This window comes from Hesperophylax consimilis, chromosome 23 (assembly GCF_061612785.1).
Source record: "Hesperophylax consimilis isolate HC1 chromosome 23, BYU_Hcon_1.0, whole genome shotgun sequence".
NCBI lineage: Eukaryota > Metazoa > Arthropoda > Insecta > Trichoptera > Limnephilidae > Hesperophylax > Hesperophylax consimilis.
Genome location: NC_142858.1, coordinates 25983520 through 25997342, shown reverse-complemented (window position 1 = coordinate 25997342; position 13823 = coordinate 25983520). Strand labels below are relative to the sequence as shown.

The window sequence follows — 13823 nt, the reverse complement described above, 5'->3', positions numbered from 1 at the left end:
ACTTACATATCTATTAAAGTATACAACAGCCTTCCACGTAACACTAAATAAATACAAATTATGCTCCTATTTAAATCATCACTAAAAACATAATTTTTAAACAAGCGATTTACATCATAAACGAATTCTTTACATGAATTAACTAATCTGTTTCTGCTTGTATATTTGAACACTGGACACACATTTCTTGTGAATTGGGTTATTTGTAAGAAGTAGGATGTAAGAATAAAATTATTTTTGTCATATACTCGTATATGCAATTACCATATTATTTAATTAATACCATTCCTCAAAATATTAATAAATCCAACTAGATTCACTGTTTAACCCATATTCTTAGGTTGTATAAATATGGCATGCGATCACTCGAAACGTTTTTGCAAACTAGGCATATTATGCCAATAATCGCTCCCATGAATGAAGTGTACTCTCTGTATACAAAATGTTACTTACATTTGATGTCGCAATTATAAAAAACATAATCAAGAATGTGGATACATAGCATTATTATTGTAATAAACCCAATAATTTATTATGTAATGATGCGATGCGACATGGAAATAAAAGCACACAATTATGTTACGTAACATCATACTTTGTAAAATGGGTACACAATTCATAATCGCTATAGTTCAGTGATACGCCGTAATTTTAATTCGATTTTCCAATACAAAAAGTTTTTGGTTTATGACTATATACACAAACATGTTTTCAATTTTTCCAGAGATTGCTCTAGCGAAATCAAAATACATTACTGTGTATGTTTATATATTGTCATTATAAAAATATTTTATAACATTAAAGTAATCTTAAACTTAAAACCTTTTATTCTGGGAAATCGATATACCGTACTGATTTTATTGATACCTACTGACGCCCCTGTTAAAGTGCACTCAACATTATGGAAAAAATACATTTTCTGTCCTATGATAACTCATTAACACGATCATTGATGCTACTCTTTGATAAAGGTAAACATTACTGCAAAAATACCGAAAGAGCATTCATATAATCACAAAATAATAACAATGTTTGTAGGTTAATGGATCTCTGGAAATATGACATGTTCATTAGTAGGAACTAGTAAATCTGTGAAATGATACCTACTACCACAGACCTGAGCCTACTACTAATATGCTGTAATGTTCATAATACGTCCAACTCACAGACATAGGAATTAATAGACGAGAAGATAAAGGCGAGGGGTAAAATCAACTGTTGAAGAACGAAGGGAGTGAAGATGACTGTGATTCGTCAATAAATCAATCTGACAGTAAATAGGCATCTCGCATTATAATATCACCATTTACTTCTTAAAAGTAAAATCTGCTTTGAATGAATAGACATTTTTACATGGGAGCGCAAATTACTCGCCACGTTATGAACAAATTTGCGAAGTCCAAATTCGGCAAAGTAAGGCAGCTTCTATATTCAGAGTCGTAGTTAGTTTCAGAGTATTTAGTTAAGACACTTTTATAAATGTTCATAATTTACTTCCCAGCAACCAACCAGCTTTGTGTTTCGCGTCCAGACGTTTCTCGATGTGATAGTAACAACTGATTCATATTATACGATGTGAATATGCTTAAAATAAAATAAAATAATGCTTATATATGGAATGTAATACGACAATTGGGTTTATTCTCTTTTTTCGCATCTATTTTTACCAGTTTTCATAGTACAAGTAAACATTTTGCCGTGTTATTTCGTAAAATGAACCGATGATGCCTCGACCATAGTTCGCACAAGAATGATGACGTCACGTTTTCAAATATCACTTGAGGCCGTACGCGAGCCCAGCCGGCTCAATGGAACCGGTATGGGGAGTGGGGATAATACGCTTTTAATCACTTAGGGCAGGTCTACTAATATTCATATGTCTATGGTCCAACTCCAATAATATATTGGCAATATCAACAATTCTGATCGCTAGAAGCGCTGGTGTAGCGTATTAATATTGACGTTGACATTCCTTTCAATGGCGGCAAATTGAATTTAGTAATTGGTGGCGGTGTTTTGAGATTCCTAATGTATATTTTGATCAATATTCATACAAAATGCATGAATATGTCAAAAAAGTAGGTTCTGTAATAATAATAAAAACAACAAAATCACCCCCAGTCGCTTTTCAGGATGCCAAAAGACCTTAACAGGTTAGTTATAATTGAGGGATTTGATTTGAATTAAGAATACATAATTAATGACATTAAATAATAAATACCCTGTAAAATTATTTATTCCGCATTAAAGCTTACATAAATAGAATCTATGATAAAAATTGTTAATTTTGTTATTACCTTTCTAAGCCATAGAAAACAGAGTTAAGAAAATATTTTTATTAATGTAAAATAGTGAATTTATTTCACATAAAATCCATTAAGGTGATAAAAGACACTCACATTTTGATTATTTCTGATGAACATATTACTAAAATCTCAAATGTTTCTAGAGGGATCACTACGGATAAAACTTATTTATATTTAAGATTAATAAAAAATGACCTCAGAATGAAAATATTTTATGTAAAACTGTTTAATAATTTTATAAAACGTATTTCAACTATAAAATCAGCGCTAAGCACCGGATTTGATTTTTTAGACGATGAATTAGTAACTTCCCGGAAGATCCTTCTAGAAGCATTTGAGATCTCAGTTATACATAAATAATTAAAATAAACCCCACGGATAGATCGATTTTCTAGGCCTGCTAGAGCAATTACCACTTTATTTTGGAGATTTGACAAGGTAAATTCAACTGCAGGTCTGTTCAACACACCAGGACTTACGTCGTTAAGATTCTGGCTTTATTTTAAGGTATTGTCTCCTCTTAAAATATGAAAGAATACCAAGGCGCACAACTCATGCCGCTAGAAGGTGCTAGTTTAGGATGTTGCTACCAGAATGTATGGGAAATGTCAGAAGTTGGAGGTATTATTAATATTATAGGGTATTTGCTACTATTTAACTAGTTGTGATTGATATGGTAGGTAATTTAAGTTAAGTGTTAAGTTCACGGCGCTGTTAGTCTGAGTTAAAAATTATTGCAATGAAAATAAGTTGATACTGGAAGAAACTGATATATATTATATTATGGAACATAATATAATGTACTAGCAGTTAAAAACCCGCTCCACGTGTTTTTTGCTGATAGGCCCTGCGGGCGGCACTTAGTTGGGCTTCGCCCAGTTTAAGTGATACTTACAACAGTTACATTTAATAGATAGATATTAGACCATTCACAGAGAGAGGGTGAGTAAATATTATAAATAGATTTTTACAATATATCGCCCCTGAGGTGATATCTCACAAAGCGGCGTTATACAAATTGTACAATAAATAAATAAATATAATGTTTACATTTTATTGCGAACAAATGCATTGATATACAACGGAAATAGATAAAATAATTTAATTTTATTAAACTTTATTTCCTTAAAACATAAATAACTTCGTTTACATCACTTTACGAAGTTCACCTCATCAGGATTAAGTATACTGCGAAGTTAAAAATTAAATATAGATTACAATTGGAAAGAAGAAGTGAAAGGAGGGGGGAGGGGTTAGAGCGGGCGGGGTTTATCAGAATTAGGAATTACAATATCGTTAGATGGGAAAGACCAGTTGAGTTGGAAAATATTTAAAAGCAGATATAATTAAAAAAAACTTTTTTTAATTATATCTGCTTTTATATTAACATGTTCTCTAATTTCTAAAAATATAAATTATTTATTCGCGATGCTTTATATCCTGTGTAAGTATTTTAAGTAGCTGCATCTTTAAATATTCGCGCCAGTCATTTGGTTCGTTTTTCTACCGCCAGAGAGGCAGAGTGCTCGAATTTTGCCTGCAGACCCCCTATTCGGGATTTACCCGAAACATACGATTTTTAATTCGACCAATCAGAGGGCCTAGATCGTCCAGACGCTAGCGTAATAATATTATCAGATATCAGTTTTATAATCCTTTTGAACGCTTAGGTACTACGGAGCCTTAAGTAACTACTCTGAACAGGGTGGACAACGGACATACTAGTGATCTATTAAAAAAAAATTACCTAATTTGGCAGACGTCGGGATGAGATTTGAGCACTGTCAGTTGGCAGGAGCCGGTGCCATCATATCGAGAGGGGTAGCCATTGTTGACAAAGTAGGTGCCGTTCTCCGCTGTAGAGCTGCCGCAACTGACGATGACTAGATATAAAGAAGAGTAAATCAAATAACTCATTTTATGACAGATAACTCTAAATCTTTAAATAATTAAAATATTTCAACCCGGCTTCCTCTAAGATGTGGGTGATTAGATAATGTTTAAAGAATTATATAACATTCGTTCAAAGTTCCATAGCTTATACACATTTTTCTTAGATTATCCGAAACCCCCAAAGTTTTGCGGTATGAATGTGGAACATGGTGCCTAAAAGAAGTTTGTTATTCTTACACATGCAGCAAACTCCGAAGCCGTTAGCGCAGGGCCCATCTGGCGCCCCCTGCCTGGCCCGGCAGTCCTGGCTGGCCAGGCAGGTACCGTTGTTGCCCGAGGCGCCCGTGCACGATTCCGCGGGGAAGTTCACCACAGTCAGAAGTGAGAGGACTGCAACAGGAAAAATCAAAAATACGGTTGTGACTCTGTCTGTAACTCCAGATCTTTTGAATTAAATTTGAGTCTCATTTTCAAAATTAGAAGTGTTTGTTTGGATTCAAACAAACTTACCTACAATATAATTGTACTAAAAATTTATTTGTAACAGGTCATTTGTACGTTTTAATATATTCATTTAACAATATTAAGTATAACGTATAAGGTATAAGTAGTAACAATATAATATACATATATATAACTAGTAATAATATTATGTATTGTAATTGAACATTTACATCTGTTGACAAACTGCTTAATTGTATTTTAACGGGATAGTAATTAAAAGAACAATTAATAAATAAATATTACTATGCAGGTGCAGCTTCATACCCATTGAGTGTACCAAGGCATCACACAGATGGATTTATCCTATTTAAATTATTTAACAATAATATTCATTGCCCGGAGTTGCCTAGGAAATTAATGTATCTGCCCGCTCCACACGCTCTTCTGTCATATTCAAAGTGAATTACATCAAAACAAGCTGTAAACAAAGTTATTGCTTGAACAGGCCATGTAGTAATAAATTGTTACAATAACAAGACGTAAAAAGTTGACATTTTCGAGCTAAATAAAGATAAACAATGCGTAAAGTAGTGTTTTTCTAACATTATATTATGTTATGAATTTAGTTTGTTTTATGAAGGCAGATATTATCTTCTTATTATGGGTGTGTTTTATGTACCAGGTCGATTTAGTTTGACCGCCATTTTAAGTTGGAAGACATTTGTCAGTTGGCATTTGACTAGTCACGGGGCAACTAAACCGAAACAGGTTGAGAACCGCTTGTTGCAAACTGGTTGGCAATCGAGCTTCTCTCACTGCGTTACTCAAGTTTTCACAAATTATCTAAGCTTGTTTAACCACAGAATGAAGAAAAACTCTTCATCTGTCATCTGTCACTATCACTGTGTTAAAAATTTCAGTATCAAGTGATGGTGAAGCCGCCTTTATTTTTTAATATTTTCTTGAATAATCAGGAAGCCCATAGTCATAAAATAAACAAATTTAATGTTTACCTGCTCGGACTCATGCCCATATCGTACTCTGAGAGCTCTTGGGGCATGAATAAATCGCAAATTTCTTGAAAACTGACATATCTATGTTATAACATATGAAATAACACCAGAAGTCTGCGACAATTTTATGAAAAATGTGTGCTTAAAAGAGTTTGTATTACACATCATAGAAACAATTAAAAAATATTAAGATGCTTTCTGGAATAAATTCTTATTATTATTATTATCTTTATTTTCCAACTTTATGTCCGGGTTAAATCTCCCCAGAGGAAAAACTAAACCCTTCCACACACTTTTCCACAAATTATCATGTAGTCAATTCACATTATGCAAGTGCATTATATAAGCAAAATAAATACAAAACAATACAAGAACAACACGTCAACTCACCAGAGATCAAATGGGAAAATAATTCACCGACTCCAGATATTTTCATATCAGAGGGTTCGGCTCGGTAGAACTCCTAACAGGGCCTTATAAATCCTACTGATCCCTCAACATAAATATTTAAAAAATCTTTCGTAATCCTACATGTATTTAAAATGACTAATTTTTGCTTTTTTACATATAATTTTTTTGATAGATCTAATACGCCTAAATTTTTAATGAGAGAGCTAAGTATAATGGCAGTAGCCGAAATAACAAATGTCATTATTATTGTAAACATGAAAGTAATTTCCACAATGTTAAGAATTTAATGTTATGTAAAAAGTAATGTCCCTGTAATATGGTTTTTTTTTTGTTTTTTTTTAATGTTATTTTCTGTTGTTTGTTAATTTCTTAATACAAGGAGTAAATCTATAATTGGTTGATATCTTATAAGTATGTGATTCACTTGATGGTTCCATTTCTTTCTAGGGTGTCCTTGACTTATTGATCTCTTCCACGTCATACATTATCCTTACACTTTTATCGTTCATTACATACGCCTCCTTTTACCACACACACTCCTTTTTTACCATACAATTCGTCTTACAACTAAAAGCCTACATTTTTATACAAAATAGTTTATACTATCTGTAAAAGGTAATAGTACACTTACAGCGTCCATTCCTGTCTGTCCTGGGGGGTGGCGGTGGTTTGAAGGACCGCGCCCGGTTGGAGGCGGACTTGGCCTGTGGGTCGGTGGCAGAGGGGCGATACCCGAAAAGGCTGTTCATGAAGCCCAAGCGGCTGCTGGCCCACGAGCCCAGGCCCTGCAGAGGGAATTTGGGAACGAACTCGGTGGCATTTTGTTCGGCTGCAATTATAAACAAACCGTATTAATTAAAGTAAATAAATTTTGCAGTTCATAATCTACGCCATTTTCAGTAACAGAAGTAAATTTGACATTAATATTTTTATATATATTATTCAGGTACCTATGTACCTACACTAGTATTTTATTTTGACCTCGCGTAATTTTGATTATTTCTATTTGCCAGTAGATTAAAAATGTACTATTCAACACGGCTACCATCTTGACAGGAATAACAAACAAATTTACAGACAGACGAAATGCAACTGGACTTCGCTAAGCCCAGTCAATAAGATAAGATTTACGATTCCAACGGCTAAAATTATTCCGAACAAGGGTTCCAACGGCTCCCCACTTTCCTGAGCCAAAGGGTGTTTTAAACCCCTAATCAAGAAATATTATGAGGTGGAAGGAAGCGAGGAAGGGAAGGAGATGGGAAGGGAAGAGGATGATTGGTACCTGGTTCCTGGATATTTAGAAGACCAAGGCTAAAGCCATTTTATGCAACGTTTTGATTCTGAATGGTGGTCGTTTACCAGGGCGATACTGAAAGTATCTACCAAACTGATTTTTTTAAATGTGTGTTACTCAAGAAGCACCTCTATAAATTTGCATAATTATTACTATTACTTTCCATATTTAAATCAAAATATTTTGTAAAAGTAATAGTTTAAGCCCTTTTTAAGGAGGACCGTTTTACATAGTCGTCACTAGGACTTGTTTAAGATACCAAACGGCGGAACAGATGTTCTAGCACAGCATAGCATAACAAGAGAAATGGTGCTGTCGAATGTAATTTCTAAAACGATAGCTGTACATAATTCCTTTTTATAACTTTAAAACTTATTTGTATACTAATCTTCCCAAATACATAAATGTAAATAGAATAATTAAGCGACCGTAAATAACAAAATTACCTTCTACGTGATTATGAACATTCGACCTCTGACCTAGTTTGTGAAATGTGACATGGAAAATAAATAATCGATACATCCTAGGTACGTAGGTACAGCTTAAATCATAATAACTCAATTATTGATGACGCAAACAAATATGTATAATCTATGCCTATGAACCTATTCTAGGTGGCTTAAATTTCTGTAATTCGTATGTAAATTATATTTTTTCATTAAAATTTCAATTATTTTTTTAAATACATCTATTATACGCGCGCACACATTTTTTATATAAAATCTATTTTTTTTAATTTTCGGCAGTTATTATATGAATTAAAAGTCGGTACTATCAAATTACGATTTGGCTTTGGTGTTTGCGGTGTTTGCGGTGTTTAATCCAGTCCCTGGAAAAAATGCACAGTCCTCAGCCAAAAAAAAGTTTACAGCAGTTTAGAGTTAGACCCAGGGGAGGAAGGATAAATCCTCAGTCAAACAAATAAATTGGCTACTAGCCAATTTATTTGTTACCAACAACTATGTCGAAACCTTATTTATACCAACAACTATGTCGAAAAATGAAAAAAAAAATTGTTTCAAAAATGTAAATAATAAAGTCACAATATTGTCTAAAATTGTAAACATTATTCTATATAAGTCTAAAATTTCCGGCTTACAAATAACCAAAAAATATTTTAGTACATTCCTCCTACCTACAAACATCGTTGTTGGTTGTACAATGATGGAGGACTTACTGGCAAAAAGGATTGAACCAGCAATGTCCAGGTGCGAATCCGAAGCTTTGGACTAGTCGCTCTATTGTTAACCGTTGACATTCTTAAATGTTAGTCAATTTTTGTTAACTGGAATTTAATTCTTTCGAATTTTAAATGTATTCAACTAAACGCAATATAAGACTGTAAAAGTGGAAGGGCGTGGAAATGATATTTTGTAAACACGGAATCGTTTCTCAAAGATCCATTAAAATTTAAAGGAATACCCCAAAATGTTGTAGAAAATTTGTAAGCCTTAATATCACCTGCACACACGGAACTGAAGATCGCCAAAAGGAGAAGATATAATCCTGACATCACTTAAACGGCAAAAAAATTAAAACTTAACTTTTAATTTCACTTCTCCGTCGACGAACCAAATAGTTCTGAGGAATTAACTTTTTTTGTAACGGTTTTATATGAGCAGTGAGAGGTAACGCTCGGGTTATTTGTGACAATAGAGGAACGAACTCTATGGAACCAAAACAACTGTAATAATGTGTTGTGCTCTAACATTACGGAATACTAGAAAATTCAAATAAAAAATTCTGCAGAAAATTTTTAGAATTATAATGTCTATTAAATATGAATATATTTAATTTTAAATAGTTATCAATTTTACGGAGTGAGACGGGTTGTTTCGGAGAATTTGAACAATTCATCAAAATTCAACGTTCATTTTCGGGTTTTGTGAAAGTCCTATTCAAGTTCTGTTATTATATCATTGTAGGCTAGTTTCTTGATAAAACTGAAATAAAAACAGAACTTGAAAAAATCTTTCACAGAACTTGAAAATAAACGTTGAAATTTGATGAATTGTTCAAGTTCTGTGAAATAGTGGACGGGTTGTTTCAGAGAATTTGAACAATTCATCAAATTACAAAGTTGATTTTCAAGTTCTGTGAAAGATTTTTTCAAGTTCTGTTTTTATTTAAGTTTTGTCAAGCAACTAGCCTACAATGATATAATAACAGAACTTGAATAAGTCTTTCGCAGAACCCGAAAATGAACGTTGAAATTTGATGAATTGTTCAAATTCTCCGAAACAACCCGTCCTAAGTCTCAAAGTACTAAGTACGTTGAACTAAAATTCAACTAATAACCAAAATATTTAGAGTGAAAAACAGAACTGAAGAAAAAACAGAAGAAAATTCAGTGAAAAAAATCCAAAAGAATCAAAAAGTGTTTATTTTTATTTTTAATCCAACGTTTTTATCTTCTTACATGGACCATCACAAGTGGGGTGTATTTAAAAAATGCTTCGTTCAAACTAAAACGAATACTCTTCCCATCAGGAGTCAAAAGGTTCCAACTTTTATTTTGATTTTCTTATTTTTCCAAAACAGTTAGGGAAATATGGTTCCTGAAGGCTATTGCTGACTTTAAACATGAAGAAAACCTAATTAAATTGCAATATACAATTCATTGACGGCCGGCATAGTCCAGTGGTAACGCATTGGACTGCCATTCCGAAGGTCGCGGGTTCGAACCCGGCGTGCGCAAATAAATTTTATTTGATTAATTTGTGTTATTTCACTATTAATTAATTAAAATAATATATAGTATATTTGCGGCACGTTCCAGAGTGGAAGATACTACCAGTATCGCCCTGGTGTAAGACCACCATTCAGAATTGAAACGTTGCTCCAAATGGGTTTAGCCGTGTTTAGTGACTAGATCTGAATAGCCAGGTACTTCCCCACCTTCCTCTTTCCCTTCCCCACTTACCTTCAGCCTCACAACATCCCCCAATTGGGGATGCCATAGTCTCACTGGCTCCAGACGGGAGCAGTTGGGACTCTTGTGAGGTATTCACTATAAAAATAAAAAATTTCAGTTATTAATATACCTACCAAATTATTTTATAATTTCGAAAAAATCGCGCGCGTGCAAAATAAAGCATATGAAAATAATGAAGCAATCGTATATCCGTAATCGCGTGGTCCCAAAGGGCGGATAAGTGCGTTGCTGCTACGATATCTTCAAATCTACCATAATTGGAATACGTTATAATCATCGAAGGATCACTTGTTTGAAACGAGCTACCCTCTGATACACAAAGTGTCAAGTTATGTCACATTTAAGACAAAAACAAATAAATTTCTCTCCACAAACACAATGTTTGATTTCCATATAAATATTTCCCTTTATCGTGTTCTCCCTTCTTAAAGACTTATTTATATTAAATCATTTTTGAAACCTGAAGCAATGTCCAATTGCATCAAAAACTAAAATACGCTTCTGTTATTTGGTCCCTATACCAGAAAAAATACATAGAATTCTTGGAACAAATTCAAAAAGGTATCTTTATATTAATATGCATGTTCTCTCCAAAACGCGCTACAAAAGTCTTCAATCTAGGAGGATTGGGGCCCATTCAGTAACAGCATTAAAAATAATTAACCATTTTACTGACAGCTCAAATCTCCTGTGATGCCATAAATTATTTGTACCGAACAACCATCGCCACGGTCGACGACACGACTTGCTCTATATTCCACATGGTAGAACGGACGTTCTTGCCCAGCATACCATGACAAGAGGTATGGTCAGAGGCGGATTTGCCCTTAGGCCTATGTAGGCCCGGGCCTAGGGCGGCCAGATATTAGGGGCGGCCAATCGTGACAAAAAAGTCACAGATGATAACAAGAAATTACTTCCTAAGTACCTAAATATTCTACGTACGAAACAGCGATATGCAAGAGCGTGTTCACACACAGCACACAGCGCACCCCCACGCTCCGCAGCCCCCCTCTTGCCACACCTATCATGCTCCGTTGCTCGCCCGCTCGCGTATTTGAAATCCCTACCGTGATTCAGTTGCGCTAGTGACTGAACCGCGTTAGGTATTGTTATGCATAATAGCGTGTTCACACACAGAGCTATAATATGCGTGGGATGGCGTATTTCAGCATATCGCTCGCCATACTTTCCAATTTGGAATGTACGGCGAGCGATACGCCGAATTTTTTTTTTTTTTTTTTTTATATTTACTCCACACAGGAGGCCCTGAAGAAAATAATTTCCCTCAGGGCCTATGTCATCTTTGGAGATGCTGTGTGGAGGGTCTTTTTGTGGAGAGGAAGGAGTGAACATGGGTCTTGAAGAGTCCCATGTTGTAGGAGGGAGGAAAAACAGAGGCCGGCAGTTCGTTGCACAGCTGAGCTGTTGAACTTAAGAACGAATCGTAGAAGCGACCCGTTCTCATGTGACAAGTGTCAACTGTGTACAAATGTTGGGCGCGCGTTTGGCGTGTATCCCGACTACGCACCGGTGCCGAAGGGATCAATGACGCTAGTTCCTCAGAGCATCTTCCATTGTAATACCGATAGAACAAGGACAGCATACCTACCTGACGCCTGTGCTCTAAAGATTGCAGTCCGTTTGTTAAGATTGGGAAATCTATCAAACGGACCGCCCGTTTCTGCACAGAGTCAAGGGTTTTTTTCAGGTATTTTGGGGCTCCAGACCAGAGATGGCTGCCAAATTCGACAGTAGGGCGCACTTGCGATTTGTACAGGGTCAGCAGTTGTGTACTATTAAAGTATCTGCGGGCCCTGTACAGTACGCCCAGCTTCTGAGAGGCCAACTTTACTCTGGCTTCGATGGAGCCCCCGTACCTGAGCTGGTCACTTATAGTTACACCAAGCATATCAATGGAAGGCCTGTTCGGAAGATTGCTTCCGTTGAAGGAGACTAGATTATCATTTGGATCCCTTTTAGACGTAATCAGACAGGATTGGGTCTTTGAAACATTAAATTCGACGAGATTATTTTTACCCCAGGAGGAAATACTCTCGAGATAACCGTCCATTCTGTGCTTCAAAGCCCTCCGAGCCGTTGGAGTTTGTATGCCCTTTGGGGGCTTATCCAACAAAAAGCTATCATGAACTGTACTGTCATCCGCGTAACAATGAATCGGTGCACATGTCAAAAGGTCATTGATGTGCAACAAAAACAAAGTCGGAGACAGAACCGATCCCTGTGGGACGCCAGCATTTATGGAGTGCGAGGAAGAGGTGAAACCGTCAGCAACCGCCTGAATCGACCTATCCCTTAAAAAGTCAGCAATCCACGTACACGGGGATGCGGGAAGTCCGTAAGAATGCAATTTGTTGACAAGTCCTCGGTGCCAGACCCGGTCAAAGGCCTTGGATATGTCTAGTGCGACCGTTTGGGTCTCACCGTGACGTTCCAGGCACCGCCCCCAAACATGCGTCACATACGCGAGAAGATCACCGCACGAGCGGTTCCGCCGGAATCCGTATTGACGGTCGTTGATAATTTTGTTCTTCTCGAGGTATGTGAGCAGTTTGTCGTTGATCACACGTTCCATCACTTTGGACAGAACTGATGTGATCGCTATGGGGCGGTAGTTGGCCGGGTTGGAGCGGTCACCTTTCTTGGGAATAGGGTGAATTACCGATTTTTTCCAACCAGAGGGCACAGTGCCACACTTCAGGGACATTTTGAAGAGCTTTGTCAAAACTGGAACTATTTCCGCAGCACACCTCTGCAGTACCAGGGCAGGTATTCCATCAGGTCCACTAGCTTTGTTAACATCGAGCCCCCGTATGACGTGGAGCACATCCCGATGCCGGATCCTCAGCTTTTTCATATAGAAGCCGCAGTGAGGAACCGACGGCGGAACAGCACCCCCGTCGTCGAGGGTCGAGTTTTCCGCAAAAAATTTCCCTAATAAGTTAGCCTTTTCGGTGGCGGTGTTTGCTAGTGAGCCGTCAGGTCTGGTAAGAGGTGGCAAACTGGGTTTGCAAAAATTTCGACCTATTGAGCCCGCAAGCGACCAGAATGCTCTGCTGCCATGCGGGCAGGCAGCCAGCTTTTTGCTGATCTGCAGGTCGTGTTCGAATTTTGACCTATTAATGATTCTCTTGCATTCCTTTGCCGATTTTTTGTATGCTGATCTGCTTTCGGGCGTTCGAGATGTGTTGTAGGCTGTAGAAATACGCCATCCCACGCATATTATAGCTCTGTGTGAACACGCTTAATCACATTACACAAGCTATGATAAATAAATAAATCAGAGATTATAAAATAATACAATAATAAGATGTTATTTATGCCAATTATGAACTTTCCACTGATGATAGTGAATAATAAAGTGTGACATTATAAAGTTATTTTCTTTAAAAAATAAAAATAACTCCAACTGCGGTGCAAGGCGATGGGTCAAGATAGTCCGGCTGGAAAGGTCAAAAGGCCTGCCTCACCCAGTCTCTCTCGATCCGGCCCGCCACGCAGAC

The 13823-nt window shown here is 36.4% G+C and overlaps 1 protein-coding gene across 1 annotated transcript in view; it reads right to left on the bottom strand.

Annotated features, from left to right (window-relative positions):
* The window catches only part of LOC149412494 (uncharacterized), a 32348-nt gene that overhangs the window by 5633 nt on the left and 12892 nt on the right, over window positions 1-13823 (bottom strand). Inside the window, exons 2-4 of the mRNA XM_089645717.1 lie at window positions 6699-6896; window positions 4437-4589; window positions 4054-4189 (exon numbers count right to left, since the gene is read on the bottom strand). Of these exons, the coding sequence (XP_089501843.1) occupies window positions 4054-4189; window positions 4437-4589; window positions 6699-6896 (487 nt within the window). The remainder of the gene's footprint in view (window positions 1-4053; window positions 4190-4436; window positions 4590-6698; window positions 6897-13823) is intronic.